This window comes from Bactrocera neohumeralis, chromosome 4 (assembly GCF_024586455.1).
Source record: "Bactrocera neohumeralis isolate Rockhampton chromosome 4, APGP_CSIRO_Bneo_wtdbg2-racon-allhic-juicebox.fasta_v2, whole genome shotgun sequence".
Classification (NCBI taxonomy): Eukaryota; Metazoa; Arthropoda; class Insecta; order Diptera; family Tephritidae; genus Bactrocera; species Bactrocera neohumeralis.
Window position 1 is genome coordinate 11187535 of NC_065921.1, and position 24477 is coordinate 11212011.

The 24477-nt window shown below is 38.1% G+C and overlaps 2 protein-coding genes across 2 annotated transcripts in view; one reads left to right on the forward strand and one right to left on the reverse strand.

Moving 5' to 3' along the window:
- The window catches only part of LOC126756219 (uncharacterized), a 107342-nt gene extending 88725 nt beyond the window's left edge, over window positions 1-18617 (forward strand). Inside the window, exons 3-6 of the mRNA XM_050469115.1 lie at window positions 16999-17567; window positions 17627-17795; window positions 17862-18005; window positions 18068-18617. Of these exons, the coding sequence (XP_050325072.1) occupies window positions 16999-17567; window positions 17627-17795; window positions 17862-18005; window positions 18068-18412 (1227 nt within the window). The 3' untranslated portion in view covers window positions 18413-18617. The remainder of the gene's footprint in view (window positions 1-16998; window positions 17568-17626; window positions 17796-17861; window positions 18006-18067) is intronic.
- A 3959-nt stretch (window positions 18618-22576) lies between these two features.
- LOC126756106 (uncharacterized) lies at window positions 22577-23961 on the reverse strand. Its single transcript, XM_050468941.1, has 4 exons — window positions 23742-23961; window positions 23437-23685; window positions 23249-23366; window positions 22577-23177 (listed from the first exon to the last, which is right to left on the reverse strand). The coding sequence occupies exons 1-4, from the start codon at window positions 23821-23823 to the stop codon at window positions 22994-22996; spliced, it is 633 nt and encodes a 210-aa protein (XP_050324898.1). The 5' UTR covers window positions 23824-23961; the 3' UTR covers window positions 22577-22993.
- Window positions 23962-24477: the final 516 nt, after the last annotated feature.

Below are 24477 nucleotides of genomic sequence, written 5' to 3' on the forward strand. Positions count from 1 at the left end.
AAAAGGCACAAGCGAGCATTTGTTAAGTAATTTTACTTTAATTTGCTGAAGTTTGGTTTTCGTAATTACCGGTACACATATATATATGTATATGTATATCATACTTTAGTAAACTCTGAAATTTTACTAAAGATTAGTTTCAGACTTTTGCAATCAAAATTAACTTGTGCAGTGAGAATGCTGTCGTTTTATAATAGTATTATGCCATATTTAAATTTGGTATTAGTTCATGAACTTTTTTCAATAAGAGAGATACACTTAGGTTAGATTAGGTCGCAAATGCTTCCACCTCGCATTCTTCCACACAGCTTTGGCAATAGTGGTCAGTGAGGACACCTACCATAGCGGCGAGATGAACCTTGCTGTTCTTAGCAAGTAGCTCAAAGGACCTCTTGCCTTTCACTTTTGACCAAAAGGAGGAAAACGCACAATTTTTTCTTGTTAACCAGCGCTCGTCCATAGATCCAACGCTAGAGCGCAAGAAGAAAGCGGAGTATCGACTCGTAATCAATTTAGTGATATTGCCGTAAGGTTTCCCTCTCTTGCAAGCTCATCGGCTTTGCAGTTACTAGCAATCCCGCCTTGATTCGATACCCATAAAAGACGATAAGTCTACAAAGTTAAGCCTTCCATTCCCTTCTGTTATATATACATAAATAATTTATTTTTTTGCAGAAATTAACTGGCCTAAAGAAACAAATTATTTTTTTCTTTTTTTGAAAACTTTTGATCAGTTTCTCAACATCTTTGCATTAATTTTGCTTAAATGCCTAACCAATACTCTCTCTTTATTGGCCCTTCTGAAAAATACGTTTCCTGGAAGTCTTCCAAGTAGACCTCCAGGACAGCTATAATTTCCTCTTTCCACTCAAATCTCTGTCTGGCGGGTGACAAATCGGAGGGTGGATAGATATTCGCAGCTTAATTCGACCCATTTGGCCATGGTGACGTCGTAGGACTGAGACTATGCGTTGTGATGTTGGAAGACCACTTTTTCCCTCATCAAATGGGACCTTTTTTTCTGCAATTCGTGGTAGAGCCGGTCTAATAGTTCAGCATGGTTAACTCCTGAGTCCGTTTTGCCTCTATGTAATCGATGCAGATCGCGCCTGGTGAATCTTATAAAAGTGTGATCAATTCTGGCCAATTCTTCACCGTCTTTCTAGCAGGTTTGCAGGTGAAATTTCTTGTTTCGGCTGTTTTCTGGTCTCTGTTGGATACCACTGGATCTAACAGTCCCAAATGTCTCCATTACTAGAAATACTCTGCTTACTTAGATACATTTTTTCCAATCATAATTTGTTGTCAGTTTTGTTTGTTGTGTTTATTGAGAAAATAAGGATCTATTTGGCTCAAGATGTCTGCAGAATGGCTTAATTCAAATAGGCCTCTCCCTTTTTTAAGAAAACCAAATTAAAAATTTGACGATATACTAGCTTTTGAAAATACTGTTAAGATCCTATCAGTTTGTTGGCGGTTAACTTTAATCTTTCACACAAAACGCTCGATAGAACCTTATGTGCGATGTTGAGGAGGCTTATCCTTCGGTAGTTGGCGCAGATTGTGGGGTTTCCCTTTTTTTGGGTTGGGCAGAGCAAACTTAAACTCTAATCATCGAGCATGCTTTCGTCTGACCATATTCTACAAAGAAGCTGATGTATGCTCCTAGTCAGCTCTTCGCCGCCGAATTTGAATAGCTCGGCCGGCCATCCATCGCTTTTTTGTTCTTCAGACGGGTAATTGTTATTCGAACTTCTTCATGGTCGGACAATAGAACGTCAGCTCCATAGTCATCGATTGGGGAATCGATCGGGTTCTTCATCTTCATCTTTCACTACCATTAAGCAGGCCGTAGAAGTGTTCCCTCCATAATTTCAGAATGCTCGGGGCATCAGTCACTAGATCACTTTAGAGGTTTCTACAAGAGTATGCTCCGTGTCTTGAAACCTTCGGTTAGTCGCCGTATCTTTTCGTAGAATTTTCTAGCATTACCCCTGTCGACCAGCTTTTCAAGCTCTTCATACTCACGCATTTCATCCTCTCTCTTTTTTGTCTGCAAATGCGTCTCGCTTCCCTCTTCAACTCTCGGTATCTATCCCACCCGCAAGTGTTGTGGTCGATTTTAACGTTGCGAGGTAGGCAGTCTGTTTTCTTTCCACTTCGACACAGCACTTTTCTTTTGCCTTCTCCGAAAAACCAATGGTTTCGGTTGCAGTTGTACGTAAGGAGCTTGAAATGCCATCCCACAGTTCCGTTATACCGAGTTGCTGATGAGTGCTCTCAGAGAGCAGGAGTGCAAGTCGAACAGAAAATCGTTCGGCTGTCACGTACATATATACCTAAAACATTTCACTTAATCTCTGTAACCATATACCAGTCGTTCTAATACACTTTATCGCTATGTAAAACTAAAAACCCATAACGGTAAAATATTTCCAACTTGCAAAGGAAAATAATAGAAAAAAACTCATTGCAAACAAAAACTGTGCGAACAATCACTTAAAAGCATTTCCTGGCATTTCATTTCTTCCGAACAATACTTGAGCGCAATTTTTTCCCACGCGTGCACTTTTTCTGCTGCGTAAGACACAAACAAAAAACGGAGCAACAGTAAATGGCAAATGGCAAAAGAGCATTACCGCAAGGGATTGGAAACGGAACACCCCATTCTTAACGCACCAACGACTTTATGACACACAATATTTACTTTACACTTAAGTAATTCCTTCCTGAATCAAACAAAAATCGACCTATGTAATAATCGGATGCCTGCAGCCTGACCCGCATTGTTGTAGTGATATGATCCCAGTACGTTATTGGGACATTTGTCATGGTTTGCGGCAATCGACACTTTTAGGCGAACTCAACTGAGTGACACAACCACACACACACACATACACTTGGACGCAGTCACACACATACACCAGGGTGCAGACCTACCTTTCGATAAGTACAAGGAAATATGAGAATTTACGGTGCCATAGGCAATAGATCCCTCAGCAATTCAGCGCCGAACAGCAAATGAAATATATATTTTTAACAAAATACAATCGTTTTAGTGGAATTTCCCCACAGAGCATTACTGCCACCTCCTAGATTTAAATGCCGCGTGTCACAGCAGCCAACGTGGCGCAACACACCATGCCGCGGGTAGTGAGTGCGTGCTGGTAAGTCTATGAAATATGCTTGATGAAGGTTTACAGTTCATTTTCTTTTCAATTTGTTGCCACTGCCACACAGCGATATGCCAGGCGCTTGCTATTGGTTGCTGTTGTTGTGCACAACAAGCCATGCTTGCCTACCGCCATGTGTGGCAGGCCTTGTGGCGCTGCGTTGTTGCTGTTATTGTGATTTTACGCACAACTTAACAAGGATAGCGGCGTGCGCAAGGATGTGTCTGCAATAACGCTGCATGTGTGAGTGTGTGTGTTTCTAGTTGCTGGGCGCAGGGGGCTACGCGGTGCTGCCATGTCAAGTGCCAAGCGTGTTAAATGTGTATCAGCTGTGCGCAAGTGCTTACATGCACATATATGCGTGCATGTGTGTTTGGGCCATGCCGTGCGAACTGCCGAGATGCAGAAATGTAATAAACGCCAAGAAAAATATTTTCATCCCAAATCAAATCAGCAGCAGCAGCGATGCTGGTGGTGTGCAAGCAGCGCAGACTTGCATGTGTGGCAAAATTGTAGTAGGCAAAGCGAAAGTGAAGGGGAAACCAGCAAATAAATGAAAATTTCACAGATTTTTATTTTGCAAATATTTTACTTGTATTTGTTGCGCTTGCACCGTTATTCGCTTTTGTTTGTTGATGTATTGAATGTGTTGTTATTTAATAAAAAACAATAAAAACACAACAAAAACAAAAAAAAAAGTAAATTCAAATCAACAGCAACGCTTGAGTGACAACCCAAGTGCTATGTGCGCGGGAGCGTATGAGTAACCAAGTGAAACGATGTAAGCAATGTACTAGGGTTGCCCACCGACACACAAACAGCTAAACAAATGTACGACGCATGCAAGTCGGGTTATGCGGAGTGTGTCAGCAAACTATTGAAACAATTTAAAATGGCAGCCCACAAATACCGAGCGCAAGCATAGTTGTGCGGCGGCGTGTGGTGGCGCAAACACAACAATGACATATTTTGAAAAATATATGGACTTTTTTCTGCCACCCGACAATAAATTAGAATTATACGCTGCACACATGTATGCATGCATATATGTAGTGGCATGTATGTATGTTTGTATGTATGTATGTAGTGGCATGTGTGGCTTTGCCTTGTGTATCGCTTAATGGTAGGCTGAACTTAGTTTTTACATTTCATTTTTGGCTTAATTCGCAGCAATTTTTGCGCCTGCAAAAAATCGTTTTTATTGCGACATTTGTACAAAAAAAATTCGCATGGAAATTCGTAAAATGTGCGCACGTGGCGACAAACAATAATATTTGCTCTATCTGTTTTTAGCAAATAAATATTTTACGCAAATTTTTACATTTTCAACAACTTTTATTGCCAGCAAACACACACATGCATACAAACTATATACTATTTGCACTTTATACTTGCGCTGGCTCTTCTAGCATACTTTTTGCTATTCATAAGTCTTTTTTTACGCTTAATATTAAATTTATTTGCTTTTCCATTTCAAACCACTGACTGACCTTTTGGGCCCTCAAATGCCAGCGATACTTTCATCTGCTCTGACAGAGGTCAAAGACTCGCATTTTTTTGTGCACCGTATGACAGCCACGGCCAGGGTTGTGTTTGGCATTATTTGATATGTGAAAAGAGCTATGATAAATTTAATAATAAAATAAATCAGTTTAATAAAAAGTGACAAGCGTGTAATATGTTGACATTTTAAGCCTGGAGTGGAGTACTTAATAAAGTATATAGTTTGTTTCCAGTATTGAGTGGAATGTTGTGCATACTTAAAAGTATTTGTTTGCGTTTTCAATAAAATATATATGCTTTTTTTATAATAAATTAAAATCAACAGTGCTTTTTGTGGCTTAAAGGCATAAATTCATATGAACAAAATTAAGTGAATAAATTAATTCATATTTAGTTATGACAGTCCTTTGAAAAGTAATTTATAAATGCAGAGCAATTGAATTCATTTCATTTGAAATCAAAAAAAATTAAAATAAATTCTTTTGAAATATTAACTCAAAGTAAGAGTTTTCGGTTATATTTTTGCAGAACAAATTTTGCATTTGTTAAAATTACTTGTTATAAAACGTATTCATGATAAAAATAATAAATTACAACAGCCAAAGATCATAGTGAGGTAGCAAGGAAGGGCTAAGTTTCGTTCAAAAGTCCGTGGAAATTCTTCAAGAGCTGGCAAAATGGTATACATTAAAATATTGCATTTAAGGGTAGTAACCACCCGATTTTGTTTTATATAACGGGTTTTTCAGGGATGCTACGGGCGATTAGGGATGTTACAAAATTAGACTGATGGAGACGACAAAGGACGGCATATTTTTTCCCGCTCTTTTGACATTTCTCTTCAATAAGGTTTGCCATTTCATCAAGGAAAAATATATGATCCAACAACGTGTCGAAATGATTAAAATTTACAACCGAAAGTCGGAGTCAGTGGCCTCAACTTTAACATATGATCGTCATAATGGTCCTGTCAGATCAACAATTTGGCGTCTAGTGGAAAATTTTGATTCCACAAGCACGCACAAAATGTGCCCGTGTCAGTGAGACAAAGAAGTGTCCGGAGTGTCCAGAATATTGCTGCCGCTAGCGCATCAATTGACGAAGACCCAAAATCGGTCTCTCACACGTCGTTCTCAAGCCTTGCCGAAAGATCTTGGCCTACATCCTTACAAGATCAAATTGGTGCAAGAACTGAAGCCGATTGAGCAACAGTATCGTTGTATGTTCGTGAATTAGGCTGAGCAACAGCTTGAAAATGATCTGGATTTTCATCGAAGAATTATTTTCAGCGATGAGGCTCATTTAAGCTGAATGGCTTCGTCAATAAGCAAAATATGCGTTATTGGTCAGGCACCAATCTACACATACTCCATGAGTAACCATTGCAACCCGAAACAATTACGGTTTACGGTTACGACGGCGTCATTAAGCCGTACTTTTTCCGTGATGATCAAGACCGGCACGTTACTGTGAATGGGAATCGCTACCGCTCAATGATAACCGAATATTTTTGGCCCGAATTGGATGATATGGACTTGAACAATATGTGGTTCCAACAGGACGGCGCCACAAGCCATACAGCAAATGTCACAATCCATTTATTGAAAACCAAGTTTGGTGAACGTGTTATCTCACGAACTGGCCCAGTCAATTGGCCGCCTCGGTATTGCGATTTGACGCCGTTAGAATATTTTCTGTGAGGCTACGTCAAGTCAATGGTCTATGCTAACAAGCCAGCAACGACTGATGAACTTCGTACGAATATCGAACGTGAAGTTGCAGCAGCGAATGTTGGGTTCAGTGTCTGGACTTCTACAAGCGTGCTGGTGGTGGCCATGCAAAAGAAATCGAATTCCATACATAATGGCATCGAATGCACTTTTGTAGCGCTCTTACTGAACAAAGTTGCTGTATAAAAAATAGAGATCAAATAAGAGCCAAAATTTGGTGAAAAATTAAATGGCAACTCTATACCCATTTTTTCAATCCGCCCAAGATTTTTCAAACTCTTTGTAATATATAAAAAATTAGCAACCAAAACAGAGCCAAAAATCTTAGTAAACATTTCTGTGGCAACCCTAAACAAATGACTTTTTGGTAAAAATGTGCTCAAGATTTAGAAAACTTTAACAAATATTATTTAGCAGAAAATTAGGCGTCAAAAGTAGTCTTAAAATATGCCAAACCTAAAAAAAATTTTTAATTTAATTTATAATTTAATTTAATGTATAAAACCGTATAATTTAAACCCTTATTATCGTAAAAGCTGTAGTCGACCCTTCATTGAACTATAAAAAAACGTATATGACAACTTTACTCCGACTTTACTTTTGCTATGAGAAGCTGCATGGCAACCATATTAGATGATATGAAATACAAATTTTTTTTAAACCTATTTAGTCAAAGATTGCTCATCTAATTAAATTTTCTTAAGGATGCAACTCTTTTTAAACAATTACTGAAAATGTCGTTCAAAGGTTATTTTATTTTAAAATTCTTCTCTTTTAAAGATGACGATTCTATATAAAACACTAGTTCAATGTTTTCAATATTTTATTTAAATTTTTTTCTAAATATTAAACTCTCGTAAGACATACATAATATGCTTACTGTAATACCTCTTACACTCTTCCATTGAAATTTCATCAAGGAATAAATTTTTCATCAATTTTGTTTAAATGTTTTCAAGTCCAACAATCATCATTGTCTACCATTCTTAGACACACAGCCGTTTCCACTCAGGTCATTTTCTCTCACTCACTACCGACAACAAGCAATCAGCCAAGTGTGGCATACGTCGACTTGCCAACGCAATCCAGAAAATCCCTGCACTCGTTTGACCGGCCACGAAATGTCACAAAACCGCGCGCGCTCTCACATATCCAGCGGTCGACACATCAGCTCAAGAGCAACACGCATAAAACGCCGCTGACAATGCGAATTCGACAAGTTGCTGATGTTCAAAGCCGTTGGTGGCAACGAATCCGATCGGCTCATGCGAGTTATACTATACTGTCAATACCGATGACAGCGCAAGGCTGTCAAACTGTTATTGTTGTTACTATTGTTTCCATCGCGCTGGAGCTTGTGGCAAGAATCAACAAGTCGGTCAATCAGTCAGCATGCAGGCAAATGCGATATGCAAACGCCATGAGCGAGGAGTCGCGAGTTTTGTGCCTTTGTGTCACGGCGTCGCCAACGACGGGGTAATAAATCAATTATGAGGTTAAATAGCACAGCAAGACAATGGATAGGAAATAGCGGGACACATAGTATTCGACATATGCAAATATGTGCTTAATTACAAATGTATAATTTTGTGCCGATAAACGATTGAGCTAGGTGGTTGATCAGCGAGTGCGGCAAGAAAGTTGTAGCAATATGTGATTATATGTGTCAAAGCAATGTGGCAACCTTTTCATAATTCTTAAGTGAAATTTTTTCTATTTCCATTTTTCCGCTAGAGACATTATTCCATCAGTGTAAAACTTTTCGTAATTTCTGTAAGTAACCGAAGCAAATGGTAGTCCGATGGTACAAGGTCAGGGCTATATGGTGGATGCATCAAAACTCCCCATCCAAGCTCTATCAGTTTTTGGCGAGTCACCAAAGATGTGTGTGGTTTAGCGTTGTCCTAGAAGGAAGACGAAGCCCTTTCTGTTGATCAGTTCTGGAGGTTTTTTCGATTGCTTGCTTCAATCTCATCAGTTGTTGACAGTAAAATGTAGAATCAATCGTTCGACCAGGCTGGAGCAGCTCATAATGGATGATTCCTTTCCAATCTCACCAAACACTCAGCATAACCTTTCAAGGCATAAATCCTGGCTTTTCGACCATTTATTGAGCTTCACCACCCTTGAACCATGTTCTGTTTCGCACATTATTGTCGTATTTGATCCACTTTTCGTCTCCTGTTACCATTCGCTTCAAAAGTGGTTCGATTTAGTTTCGTTTCAGCAAAGAATCCCACATGTTAATCCGGTCCATTAAACTTTTCAGAGACAATGCATGTGGTACCCAAACATCTGGCTTCTATTTGTAGCCAGCCTTTTTTAAATGGTTTAAAACCGTTTGATGATGAATGTTAAGCTCCTTAGTGATGTCATGGCTGCCTATGTGACATTCCTGGTCAATGTTTTCCATAACTCCATCATTGAAAAACAACGATAGATCGACCAGAGCGAGGTGCATCTTTCTCATCGAAATTTCCAGAACGGAAGCGAGCGAACCTATGTAGTGCTACGAGAACTGATACAGCAGTGTCTGCTTATTTGGCGGAACCACTGAAATCTGACCTGTTTAGGATATAGTTTGCAAACAAACTGGCCGGTCCAAGTCTAGTCCTTTTATGAAAAACTTTTTTATTTACCAAGGTTTCTTCACGAAAATCGACTAAGATTATTTTTAAATGGAGTACTGCAATCTCTAAACGTATTCTTCAGATTGGATCACTTTAGGATATGGCTGCCATACAAACTGATGTCATTTGTCAGCTAAATATATAGTTAATAGTCTTTCACCATTTTTTCAAATGGTTTATGCTTTAAAGCTTTCAAAAATAGTCTAAAACTCAAACCAACTGATTTCGAAATATTCATCTCTCTCTGCCTCTCTGTGACAAGCAAATCATAAAAATATCTCACAGCAAATCACGAAACAAACATTTGTATAACAGCACAATTACTAAATCGCCAAACGGATAAAGAAAAATGCCTGCTGACCACAAGACTTCCCTTTTTTATTTTATTTTATTATTATTTTTTTTTTTTGCTACTTGACAATTTGGTATTTGTTATTCCGGTTGGATGGTAAATGAAATGCTGTTCATACAAAAAGTGTGAGATAATATGCAAAGTGGCAACGTAAACAGGCTATGACACTAATTGGTCACGAAATTGTTGTGAGCGCGTGACATACACGCGTTAATACATACATACACACATCTCCCTTTGGCCAAGCAGTGCGGTGGCAAAACGAGCGAAGTTTGAGTGCCACAAAATGGTAAATGATGCAAGTTCGTAAGCGCCAAACAAGGTGAGATGCAAGAGAATGTGACTTAACTGAAAATGACCAACGACGCTGACAACTTAAAGAGGGTTATGTCAGAGCAAAGGAGAAAAATAAAACAACTACAATTTGGAAGAATATGAAAGGTGTAAGGCGGTGAAGCAGCAAGACATTAAAAACTGTGACACAGTCAAGAAAAATGTACAACAAAACACAATAAGGGGCAGCGTAAAGTTCTAGGCAAACTATGTTGCACGCTGTAGCGGTATTTAAGGGATTCTAGGCATGCCGTAATGCTAGTGCCGAAGCATGCAAACTAACTAGGCTAACTTCGTAAGTATGGCAGAGACCTATAGGCATTTGTCTCCAGGAGAATTAGTTGAAAAAATCAACTCGTAATTAGGTGTGGTGGTCGTTGTGTTAGTAAACAAGGCAGGGTATGTAATAACAACCACTATTTCATGTCATTTTGCATGCTTTGTGTGGTCTAAGTGGGTTTAAGTGCACAGTGTTTGCTTTCATGAATTACTTGCAACAAGTTTTTTGACTAAAAATGTAATGTTAAAGTTAGTGTTAGATTGAAATTGTGTCTATGTAAATAACATTTCACCTTATCGAATTTGACCCGGACTGACCAAATATAAAACTTTATTATCGGCTTTCGTTCGGGTTTGGATCAGTCTGATTCAAATTTGAATTAAAGAAATAATTCAAAAAACTGAATCTTGCAAGCTGAGACCGTTTTGCTCGACCATTTCTAGAGACATCGTTTAACTCTGTGGGTTCTCCAAAAGATCCGACGTTTTCGAGCCAAATTTTGTTCAGCGATAAGGTCCATTTCTGAGTCAATTCGTATGGAGATAAGCAAAATTGTCCCATTTGGGAAGGAGACCATTCATTTCATGCTGAAAAGCAACGGTTTGGTGTAGTTTGTGAGCCGGTGGAATTATCGGTCTATATTTCTTGAAAACCCGTCAATGGCGACCGTTATCGTCCAATGATAACCGACTCTTTGATGCTTGAAATTGAAGCTCGTGATCTCGGCGACATTTGTTTTCAATAAGACAGAGCCACTTCCCACCCATCGCACCAGTCAATGGCTTTACTGAGAGAACACTTCGGTGAGAAGATAATTTCAAGTTTTGGGACGGTCGATTAGACACCAGGAACATTAGACTTTATCCAGTGAGGAAATGTAAAGTCTAAACTCCATGCGGACAACGCCGCTTCAATTCCGGCCTTAGAACAAAACATCACGCATGTCATTCGCCAGTTACCAGGCAAAATGCTCGAAAGGGTCGAAAGGGAAATTGGCTCAACGAATGGACTACCTGAGACGTGTCCGCGGCCAACATTTGAAAGAGCTAATCTTCAAAAAATAAATACAAAGGAATGTTCTCTCGAATGATAGTAAACTTTCCCCAATGAATTTGAAGTTTCTGTGTTTTTCCTTTAAAAAAGTTGGAACGCCGAAATCTATCGCCCTTAATATATTCATGTTATAACAATAATAAAGATTTCTTCATAGATTAATACATAATTTCAATATATTTATATTTTAGTAAGGCGCCAATTAACCTTTTACCCCACTGTGCAGTCCTTTTCTGTATATTATGATTATTTTTTTATTTCAGCTATTTTTGTTTTGCTTTATTTTTTTTTTTTTTTGCTAGTTTTTATTCTGTCCAATAGTTGAAGTTGCAGCACTCCAAGCAGCAACTGTTGTCAAAGTTTGTTGAGTTTAGTTTTCAGTTTTTGTTTCGAAAAATATCTCAACTTAATGCGCAACATAACTTTTTACAGTAGAACTTACTTAACACCGCGGGAAAGTAACGAAGATGAAACGTGAGAGCTGTGAAGCAAGTGCGTCGAAATTAAGACGTGTGCTACCAACCAACCAACCAGGCATAACAAAATAGTTCTAAACAAGATTTAGCTTAATGCGGAAATTTTTAGTAGCAACTTTACAAAGGTTTCGGTTGAAGTCCTCATTAATGCCACAGACGAAGTGTTGAGACTGTGATTTTGTGCTTAGAAAAGAAAATTTTTGTTTTATAAAATAGGAGCATTTTTCTGGCATAATTACTAAGAAACGGAAGTTACGTAAGTTACTACAAAAATTTTTGATCTCTTATAATGATTGGAATATAGTGCTGGGGTTAAGAAATTCGCTGTACAGAACTTCCTTGATATTGAGGAAACTTTCAATAGCGTTTTTGCTCTGGACGATCTTGGGGTTGAATGAAAGCTCAATCACTACATTTTTAGTCTTATGTGCGAGAGAGTGATTGGAAGGAAATGCGTCGTAACAAGTTCGGTAGTCGGAAGTGGTCTCGCCATCTACCCAAATAAAACCGAGATGGTTTTATTTACTAGAAGATACAAGATTCCGGTGGCACCGCTGCGATAAATGGGAGACATGGGAGAAAAAGGCATTGATTACCTAATACTGCTGTAGAGGAGCCATTCGCAAAAGGTGGGGTCTTTCAACAGAAGTAATCCTTTGGCTCTATGACACCATAGTCAAGTCCATTATGTTCTATGGAGTCTTTATATGCTGGAGAACTCTATAAAAGACTGCACTTGCAAAGAAACTCGAAAGCGTTCAACCGGCAGCGCTCATCATCATATGTGGTGAACTAAGGTCCACTCCATCCGTGACCCTTAACGCCACCTTGCGCATAGTGCCCGTAGACATCGTCGGAAGATATATGGGTGCGAAAGCTACTATCAGACTCAGAGAATTTGGGTTCCTAAAATAAAAAGTGTCTGAACACTCGGAAATCCTCACACACTTTGACTTCATACCCTGATCATTTGGGGCATAGAGTCACCAAAACGAACTCAGGCGGTTCTTCTCTGCCCATATACCGGCGAGGAAGTTGTGGGTGGGAAGAAGCCATTGGAGGAGAGAGGCAGTGAGCTTCTTTGGTGGAGGAGTTTACTGTCAGAAGCTCTCTACCAACTTCAGCCTCAGACTTCCTGATTATTGCAGTATCTTCCAAGCCGAAGTTGCAGCCATTAAGATGGTAGATCCGAAGTGTAGTCTCCTTCAGAGAAGTGACCATGCAGATTGGAGAGCGGCGATACTAGCCGAACTCATTGACCAAGGAATGCCACACACAATACAAAGACTTGATTTTGGTCAATCAGTTTATATGGCAGCTATATCCTATTGTAGGTTTTCACAAATAAGCAAGTTATTGAGGAGAAAAGGACGTATAGAAATCTTCAGATCGATATCTCAAAAACTGATGGAGAATTAGTTTGTCTAAATCGTCTCAGGTTGTCTCGCCAATCATTTATATATACACTTTATAGGGTTTCTGACGTTTCCTTCATTGGTTAGAAAACTTTGTGGCAAACATTGTATACAGTGTTTAGGATATAAAAATAGAAAATTAGAAATGCAAAGAAAGGGATGTAAATAAAGAGAGAAAGAAGAAGAATAAGGAAGGGAGAGAGGAAATCTGTTTAAAATTAACATGTGAGATCTTACAATGGTCTTGAATGCTTGCGAGAGAGGTTTCATTCTAGACTTGTTATCTACAATAAATAAAAATAAATAATATTAAAATTAAGTAACTAATTGAGATTGCTTTCGGAACTTTTTCGGAAAACATAAATGCTATCAGAAACCACTCAGCAACCTGCCTAAAAGAAGGCCAGCGCTTTGGCTGAAGATTTATCACACTTCACACGACCTTCAGGCAACCACTTTCTTCACTTGCAAAGACTTTCCAAACAACTGCATGAAATATAATTTATACTCGCCTCGAACTTTACATGAAAGTTGTTGCAACAACTTTTCGCCATAATCTCATTTTTGTATTATACAAGGTATATATGTGCGTGTATGTGTGCAACAATATGTGACAGGCATATACATTTCAAAATATTCTTCGAATTTGGTCGGTACGTACGTGTTAGCAAGTCGGCGCTCATGCAAAATCTATGCCAGAACAAAAACAAAAAACTCAACACTTATCGACTTATTCGCAAAGTATTGTTTTCAGCGACAAAAATACAAATAGTTTGCTCAGCAAGAAAACCTTCACAATCCATATTCATACGTTTAAATACACTTGTATGTATGTGTGTGTGTATATTCTTGTACGAAAGTGTCCCAGCGCATAATCCTCTCATGGTTGGTTATAAGATTTGACCGCACTTACATATTTAATCATCGATTACAAGCGTGTTGGCAAAGTTTTTGCATCGGATATGTGATCGCCGAGTTGAAATTGAAGTCACTTTTGGGTATACGGCAGGCATGAAAGCATAAATTCACACGTTGTCACTCATACGCCCGGTTGGGCATATGATGGAAAATAGAGCATTTTTCGCTTTGTTTCGAAAAAAAGGGTTTAGCTGTGCGTTAACTGCTACTAGTTTATGTTTCAGTGTGTGCGCTTATGCATGTGAAATTGCGTGTGAGTTGTCTTTCTTTCACTTGACATTCTTTGAAAGGAAAATTGTAATCCGATTTGAGGTAAAAGTTTCCACAATTCGTTACACTAACAAATATGCATACATCACATATACATATATAAATTTACATAGAACTCTGCGATGTACATATATACATATATATATTTTCATTTATATAAAACTATCTTATTATCGTTTCTTGGAATATGGCTCATTTTTTCTTCGTAGATGCTCGTATCTTAAAGAAATCTACGCTCGAATAATAAAAAACAGAGTTTACGATATTTTTAATCGCAAAATAAACAGCTTAACAGTTTAAGTAGATTTAATTTTTCTTACATAAAGTCTACTTACAGGCGCCTTAGCGATTTATAATGGCTTACTAATCGGTTGCTTACCGAAAAAATTCTTTTCTCTGTAGATTATTTCCATAAAAAGCAAAAGTCGAATAAATATGATATATTTATGTACAATTTTGAAGAAAGCTTTGTGCTTTTTTCTTTAAAAGCTCGACTGATAATTACTTTTTTTGCTTTATTTCCTTCGCCAAATATTCCCCTAGGCACTTAAATTAAACTTTTCTTTGTCACCAAGTAGTAGACAGCCTTAAACATAACATGGCGATTTTTCGATTAACAAAAGCTCGCGTAAGCTCAATTGTTCTTAAATCTTTGCCAAAGCAATTCGAAGTTTAACATCTCACTCTCTTTTAACATTCAATCCTAGAGTAATCCCTTTGTGGTTTTCGCCACCAATCAGAGTTCAAATAACAGTGATGCTGACAAACCGAACTTTTTAAAATTATCTGAAAAAGCTTCAGAATAAATAAATTAAAGTTGAAGATTTTTTGAATTCAATTAGTTTACGGAAAGTGGATACATTTACTACAATTAGTACAGTACTCAGGCCACTAATCGAGTATAATCAAGGCAATATCAATTCAATGCCTTTAGCGAATTCCCATTGTTTGGTTTTTCGGTTTTTGGAACAGCATTCGCTAGATTGTTGGATAGTTTCCATAGCACATTCATAAACTCACATCTCGTCTGGTTCGATGATCGTAGGGCCCTTAGCTATGTTGTCAAGCATCTCTTTGGCGACCTATACTCGATGTCGTTTATGCACAGGACTCTCATCTTTTGGCACTAATCGAGCATTAATAACCTTCCTACCCAAAACATTCACCAAAAGTTCTGAGGTCGATCCATTATAGATTTTGAGATCCTTCGCTGTTTGCCCTGATCCCAAACGCCACGATTTTCAAACTTTGTTTCTTTAACTTTTCGATGTTATTGTCATTCTTCTTCTTCTTTATTTACGTAGACACAACTTACAACTTACTTATAGCCAAGTTTACAACAGCGGACCAGTCATTCTTCTTCTTCTTTATTTACGTAGACACAACTTACAATTACTTATAGCCAAGTTTACAACAGCGGACCAGTCGTTCTTCTTTTTTGCTGTTTGACGCCAATTGGACATTCCAAGTGTACGCAGATCCTTCTCCACCTGGTCTTTTCAACGGAGTGGATGTCTACCTCTTCCTCTACTTCTACCGGCGGTTGCGTAGAATTTCGAGCGGACGTTGTTTTTGGTGTTATTGCTGGTTCCAAGATAGACGAAATTATCTACGAGTTCGAAGTTATAACTGTCAACAGTAACATGGGAGCCAAGTCGCGAGAGGCACGACGGTTTGTTTGATGACAGGAGATATTTCCTCTTGCCCTCGTTCACTACCAGATCCATTTGTTTTGGTTCTCTGTCCAATCTGGTAAAAGAAGAACTTACGGCGCGATTGTTATGGCCAATGATTGTGCCTTCTCTATTCAGCTGCAGCTTGAGTTATTTTCTCCTTTGAGTAGATTGAAGAAGTCGCACGATAGGGTGTCACCTTGTCTGAGACCTCGTTTGGTGTCGAACTGTTCGAAGATGTCCTTCCCGATCCTGACGGAGCTTTTGTTATTGCTCAACGTCAGTTTACTCACCCGTGTTAGTTTTTCTGGGATACCAAATTCAGACATAGGGTCATAAAGGCAGCTCCTTTTCGTGCTGTCAAAGGCAGCTTTGAAATCGACGAAGAAGTGGTGTGGTCGATCCTCTTTTCATGGGTCTTTTCCAAGATTTGGTGCATGGTGAATATCTGGTCCGTTGTTGATTTTCCAGGTCTAAAGCCACACTGATAAGGCCCAATCAGTTTGTTGACGGTGGGCTTTAGTCTTTCACACAGTAGGATCGATAGAATCTTATGAGCGATGTTGAGGAGGCTAATCCCACGGTAGTTGGCGCAGATTGTGGGATATCCCTTTTTGTGGATTAGGCAGAGCACACTTAATTTCAAATCGTCGAGCATACATTCCTACAAAGAAGCTGATGCATGCTTCTTATCAGTTCTTCGCCGCCGTGTTTGAATAGTTTGGCCGAGAATCCATCGGTCAGCCACCGCTTTGTGGTTCTTCGGACGGATGATTGCTATTGGAACTTTTTCATGCTCGGGAAAAGAAACGTCTGCTTGGGGAATCGGGTTCGACATCCTTTGGTGTTTTGCTTTTACTGACTAGTCACTAGATCACCTCTGGGGATTCTACAGGAATATGCTTACATACATACTGTTACTAATAGTTAGTGAAAAAGTAAGCTCAATTTCGAAATTCGAAGGCAAATGTTTCCATTTTGAAGGCTAACCTCCAAAAACTTTTTTCTACTTCGGTCTAATTTTCCTAAAAAAAATGTTTTAGTAGAAGAAAAAATTATATTTTGGCATATAATGTAATGATTATATCTACATACATATAATACTTGTATTATTTTTAATTATTTTTTAAAACTTATTTATGTATTACTGTTGCACAACAAAATTAATCTCTTATCCTCCCACTCATTCCAGGTGCTTCTCGTTATTGTTTCAACGTCGTTCTACATTTCGCGAGTCGTCTCCTTACGTCCCGCCGGCAATGACGATTACATGCAAGGCAGCACTGTTGACAACGTTAATCCCTTTGTGGCAGCGCGACAACGACTAAAACAACAACAACTTCAGTACGAACGAGCCAAGTATAAATACTTCGCTGATAATAATGAGCACCGAGCTTATGATTTAAATGGAAACAATAATAACAATATGGCATACAGTGATTACTTGCAACAACAACAGCAGCAACGATTACAAAATGGAATTGCAAGCATTGGAAAAACAAACATGAAAGAAACACAGGCGAAAGCCAATGACAAGCACGACGCAGCGCTCAACGATTTTCCACCAGATTCGGAAGAGGAAGCGGAGAAAGCGGCAGCAAAGAAGAAATCCGATTTAAATGAAATATTTGGCAGCTATCAGCATGCAGAACGAATTCATAACGTAGCCAACAACAAAGAAGATAAGACAAATCTGCGCGGCGATTACGAGGTCTCTAATGGCGAGTCCCAGCATAGTGGAATGGCTGCTCAGAATGAAATGTAAGTGGTTTGTTGTTTTGATTATGTAACTGTTTCGCTGTAACGCTTACGAATTTCAGCGCGAAAAACGACCATCAAACGAAACTTGCGCGACGCTCGGCAGCGCTGTCCCCTAATCAAAATCCAGCGGATTATGAGAACGATGAAGAGCTCGATTTGGACCTGCCCTATGGCATACAGAATGTGCGCAAGCGTATGGCTCGTCATAAACCGGATCATACCAAATCAGTGGGTGTAGTAAATGCCAAAAATAAAAACCAAAATAAAAAAATTTAATTCTTGGTCTTTCCGCAGATCACTTATCAGTCGCTGTGCCCCACCAAACGCATCGCGATACCGCTCGAGACTTCCGGTTACGAATATCGTCCCAGCCATTATATAGAAGTCACATGCGCACATTATACACCCGCACACAGTTTTGAAATGAGAAAAAATCGCGTAATTATTACGAGTGTCATCAATCTCAAATCAAGCTCACTAACTTTGCTCTCCATTTGCAGATTTGCTCAGAGGCGGGCTTCTCCTGCATACAACTGAATCGTACCATTCACCTGATAAGACGCAATAAAGCAGCCAGCGACGAGTGTTGGGAGTCGGAAATACGCATTGTGCCCTCGGGTTGTGAATGCATGTGGCCGAAGCATGACAATGGCGATATCGCAGCCTACCATGAGGCGCAGAAGCGTTTTGGCGCGTATGCGAATGTGCAGGCAAATGCCGACTACGAGCAGGGCGTGGGCTATCGCCAGATACAGCCGCAACAAGCAGAATTGTTCGGGATAAATGGATTGCGTCACAATGAGAATGCCGACGGCGTTGGTTTTGAGGCCTTCGAGTATAATTGAGTCTTGTTTTTTTATCGATGAAGATGATTTGTTTGTTTGCGGACGACCCAGATGACAAAGAATGTGTTAAATAGAAAGTGGAGGCATTGAGATCTCTCTGATTTCCGATCATGAATTTACACACATAAAATAAGTATAATTGATGATTATGTAATTGAAAGTACCTTCTAAATAAATATGTAGCATAAATTTAATTTGCAATAAAGGATCGAAATTTTTATTTGTGTATTAATATGTATGTATATGTTTGGATTTATTCTTACTCTTAATCGGCGTAGAGTTTACAATTGAAGATTCCAAGCGAAGACTGGTCCTTCTCCATCTGGTCCTTCCAACGGAGTGAAGACCTTCCGCTTCCTCTGGCGGGTACCGCATCGAAAACTCTCAGAGCTGAAGTATTTTCAGCCATTCGGACGACATGACCTAGTCGAATGTGATATTCGCCGTTGCCAATGCCAAAGAACCATAAATCTTCTGCACAACCATTCCCTCGAAAACTCGTAACGCCGACTCATTAAATGTTGTCATCGTCCACGCCTCTGCACCATGTGTCAGAACAGGATGTAGAGTTTGGTCTTTATTCGTCGAGAGAGTACTTTACTTCTCAATTGCCTACTCTGCTTTGGATTTCGTTGTTGTTGGTGTTAATGCCGGTTCCAAAATAGACGAAATTATCTACGACTTCAAAGTTATGACTCTCCACAATGACGTGGAAGCCAAGTCACGATTGCGACGACTGTTTGTTTGATGGCAGGAGATTTTTCGTATTGTCTTCATTTGACCCATTTGCTTCGCTGCCTTATCAATTCTGGAGAAACCAGAACTAACAGCGCGGTTATTGAGGGCAATGATATCAATATCATCAGCTTACCCCAGCAGCTGTACACTCTTATGGAAGATTGTACCTTCTCTATTCAGCGATGCAATTAAAATTATTTTCTACAGAAGTAGAATGAGAAGTCGCACGATAGGGAGTCTCCTTGTTTGAAAGCTTATTTGATATCGAACGGCCCGGTGAAGGGATTTGGTCAACTAAAAACCAATAAAATTCAATTTTTATAATCAAACGCATCTCTTCCTAAGATCTGTTGGAGAACCTGAAAATTATCCAAGAACAACAGAAATAGAGGTTACCTTTTTTACAGTACTTTTGAATGAAAAGTATGGTATGTCGATTATCGATAGATAAATCAACCGTGCGAAGTGATAGAAACATACCAAAGTTCATATATTTTCATACAAAATATATGGGGTCTAGCCAAGCACCATTGGTGCACTAAGGTGTAATATTATAATATCCTTTTTTCGTCCTTTTCGATACGATATCCTTGAATTTTTTTCTGAATTCTATAGACAATAAAATTCTAGGAAGCTACCTGGAAGCGCAAGTCGTTTGCTACACTCTAAATATATTTAAATAACATTTAAAAACAAAATATGCCTTGCCAGACCCGAGGGTCTCGATGAGGGTTAATGCGGATAATGAACTTCTCAGCATGTTCTTAACCCGTCTGGCAACATAAGGCCGAGCGCTGCCGTGACGGAAAATTATTGTCTCGTGTCTAGTCGCAAATTCCAGACGTTTTTTTCCAAACGCTCACTTCAAATTGATTAACTGTTGTTGGTAGCGTTCCCCATTAATGATTTCGTCTTCCAGTTTTAGAAGCTTATAATACAGGACGCCTTCCCTTTCCCCACTAAATACCAAACTTTTTTTTGGAGCCATGGATATTCGGCTTTGTACGTAGTGTGACTCGGTGGGCAGGCTTATGATTACTTTTTGCAGCGTTTAAGCAACGTTTCTAACATGCAAAATCGTCTTTCAACGTCGCTTGGCTTCAATGGTATTCACTTCCTTGCTTCTGAAGGTATCCGGCTGCTTTAAAACCTTTTGAAATGACTACTTGAGTGACTCCCAAATCATCTGTGAGCTCTTCCTGTTAAACTTGAGACTTTTGTTCGCATAGGACATTCTTCGTCTTCGACAAGGGCGCACCAGGACTGTGGATTTCCTACTCATATTCAGAATATTAAAATAATAGAATAATCAAGTTAAGCAATAAGCGTCAAGAACAAAGGGAGTGAATTACTGTTGACAACTGCTATGGATGCATTCTAGTCTTTATCAATTGTGTAAATGTTCTATAAAATTGAAAGTAGAGTATATCCCTGGAATCTTATACTGTTGAAAGACCGTTTGCGTTTCAAAATTTGAACATGGAGTTGACAGTTAGATAAATAGTGCAAGAAAGTATTTAATATTTCATTGAAAATAAGAGCGAGCCAATGCTACCAAGCGCCGGTACTCTGTATCGCGATCACGCAGGGAAAGATATTAGCACACTTAGGCTCCAGAAGCACGTTTTCAGTATGGAGTTTCACAAGAGATTAGCTCAAACGGCCGGTTTTGCGACATGGAACTGGAAATTTCGAAGAACCTGTTTCTAGATTGCGTTACCTTCGATCTATCTATCCGAGTAGGGAGCACATTGCCACAGTAGTAGACAGGATGATTTTGGAATTCAACTTTTGATAAAAGAGATGGTACAATATAGAAAAAAGGTCGCGGTGCACAAACCAATTTATTTCATTAGAACCTCCGGATAGCAATCGAAATCAAGTTCTTGTATGGAAAACTTTTTTTGTTTGCCAGATATCTTCACGAAATTCATGTCAATTCCCTAAGAAACTGTAAAGATCGGGTCGTGTTGTTGTAGCGGCAGAATTCTGTCGAGTTGAGTCTTTGGCCGGATATAAAATCCCGGTCCGTTCCGTTTATAGACAAATACATACATACAGTATCGGACAAAATATTTGCAACTAGAGCGAAGCCCTTGGTTTTTTTTGTCTTACAATGCCATTTTTACTTCGAATTGCTTTTTGTTTCTTGTTTTTAAATTTACAGCATTGAAGCTGTATCTATTTTGCAATGTTTATCGTGATCTTTTTTTATTTTGAAAAACATTTTAAATGTATGGCAATCCGCCACGACAAAACAATTGCAACCCTGTTTTGTTCGTTTCTTTTCTCCTTTGTCCGTTTCTTTTTCTAACGGTATTCAGTTTGAATTTATTAGAACATTTACTGAGTATAATTCCTGCGCTGAATTTTTTGCGAAAACACGTTTTTCTTTCAAATTTTTTACAAAAAAAAAATAATGGCTCCAAATAAATTCGGTGAAACACAGCGAGCACGTATTATTGATGATTATAATAACAGAACTTCTCAAAAAGAAATTTCTATAAAGAACAAAATTACAAGTCATCAATGTCACGTATAATTTCGAACTTTATTAGAAACAAAACTGTCGCAGTAGTTCATCGTGGAGGCCGACCAAAAAAAAAACTGATTAAAAACTGACAGCTCAATTCTAAGAAAGGTAAAAAATTATCCATTTAAAAGCGCTCCGCAATTGGTAAAAGAGTTTGGGTTGCCAATCTGCTCAACAACAGTCGCTCGTCGCCTGAGTAACGCTCATTTATGCAGTTACCGACCAGCGAAGAAACCGCTTATTAGCAAACGGAATCAACTAAAACGATTGCAATTCGTTTACAGAAGCATTAAGGAATCCATAACGTTGCCACATGCTAAGTGGGAAATGTCATTTAAGTGGGTCTTCCAGTAGACCAACTCGAAGCATACGGCTAAGGTCCTAAAACCATGGTTCCAGAGAAATAAAGTCGATGTAATGGAGTGGCCTCCACATTTTCCAGACCTTAATCCCATAGAAAATTTATGGGAAATTGTAAAAAAAAAAGAATTGATCGCAGTAATGTTGCTAATACTGATCAGTTTTCTAAAAAAAAAAGTCTTGGAGGCATGGAGAAATATACTCCAAACCATAGTAGATAACATTATAGCTTCAATGCCGCGGCGATGGAAAGCAGTTATTGAGGGTAATGAGTTTGCTACAAAATACTAAGATTTTCTTTTATTTTATTAAAAATAATGTGCCGTTTTCTTTGAGTTGCAATCGTTTTGACTTATTGAATATAGATGTTATATCGTTTTTTTAAATGCATTAAACAAATAAACTGAAAAATTTTAATAAATTTGCTTTGTTTACCTTAATGAACATCCAATATTTAAAATAAAATTAAAATAGTAGGTCTCCGACAATGATTGTCTGTGTAATCGAAAGTATTTCCATATTTCATTTGCAAATGTTTTGTCCGATACTGTAGCTGCCATACCAACTGACCGTTCAAAATCAAGTTTTTGTGTGAATTCTGTTGTATCTGTGAAGGCTTTAATAACTCAGTGGAACGTTTTAACGTTTTTCTTCTTAATTTTTACCGAAGTCATCGCAACACACGTTAATTAAGCTAAAAAAAAAAGCCGTATTCTTAGATATGGTATTCTCGCATTATTATATTGGCTATACAATTTCAAGGAAATAATTTTTATATTTTAATTGTTTGTGTACACAAAAATATTTATGAGACAAAGGGACAATTTGTATATTCGAAGTGTGTTTTAAGGAATTCAAGTTAAGTAGTTTAAAAAAATTATATTAAGTACGAACAAAAAGTTTTCTGCTTATCAATTAAATTAAAAACATTCAAAGAGCAGCACAGTAAATCACAGTAAACACAGTGGTTTATGTTTAGCCTTGTTTAAAATTGACATCGCTTTTAAGCGAATATCTTCAAATACTACTGCTTCCGACTGACTCGCATCAATACTATGCCAGAACTCTGTTTGCTCCTCACAAAGGCGATCGAATACACTGGCCACTTTAGACTGAAAGTCTTTCTTTTCATATCTGTCTCAATAAAAATTAATAAAATATATATAATTTTCTAATTAAACTTTTATAATTTTATATGAAAAAACCTTTCTCTGCCAAAATCACCACGTTGAATTAGATGGTCAATTGGGGCTTTCAAGTAGAATACAGCATCTGGTCGTAAAAGTCCTTTTTCAGGAGCCATGCACCAATCGAAATCCATGCCTTAAGTATGCAATTTTAAATATTATATTCCAATAACTTTAATAAACGAATGAGCATTTCATTATTTCACCTTTCGCAACACTGTATGCCACACCGGAATATGAATATCTATCGACAACCAATGTAGTACCCGTATTTAGTAAATTCTGCATTTCCTTTAGAAACTCCCATCGATTGGCAGAAAACAGCAGATGAATTACTTGATCATTCAATTCTTTGGAATTTTTTAAGTATGAATTTATTGTGCTGCCAATTTCCGTAGTTCGACTAGGAAAATGCATGTGCTTTGCTGGGTAGCCATTACTGGTTAGAAATTCGTCTGAAAATATGAATTAACTTTGTAATTTGCTAAATTATTATTTATTTACAACTTACACAACAAGCGGCTTTGTGACGATTTTCCACTTCGATCACATCCTTCCAAAACGATGAAAGCACCACGTTTAGCTGTTCTCATATTTAAAAATTAGTTTAACATATAATTGTACAATTTAGAAATTACAAGAGTCAGTTAATTTTCCTAGAATCATCGAATACATTCAATAAATGTTGGTTTATAACTTCTCTGCTCTTGAACGCTACATTTAGCGGGAAATAATAACAAACATTATAGCAGCTGTTATAAAGGAAAAGGAAGATGCCACATTCAGAAAACTTATAAACACACGTGGGTTTCACAAATATTGCTTAAATCTTGACGCCTGGAACACATAGAGCGCGACGGACTGCAACTGACATATATCAAATATTAAAATACACACGTTCTTAAGGAAACAGTTATGTAGTGCCTCAATAATTGTGTCCTTAAGAACTTGTGTATTATATTTTTTGACATATGTCACTTGCACTCTGTCGCGCTATATGTGTTCCGGGCGTGATGTATAATATAAAAAAAATACAAAGGAAAAGCGAATTGGAATCGAATTACTTAAACATTTCTTTCCTTTGATACAACTTATTTTACGTATTAAAGCTTGGTTCAAATACTTTAAACTTACTTAACTATTACCCGTCTTTTTGAACAAGAAAACTTCAATAAGATATACAAACTTTTGGAAAACTTCTTAATATATTAACCACAAGATATATTGTAAGGTAATAATAGCATAAC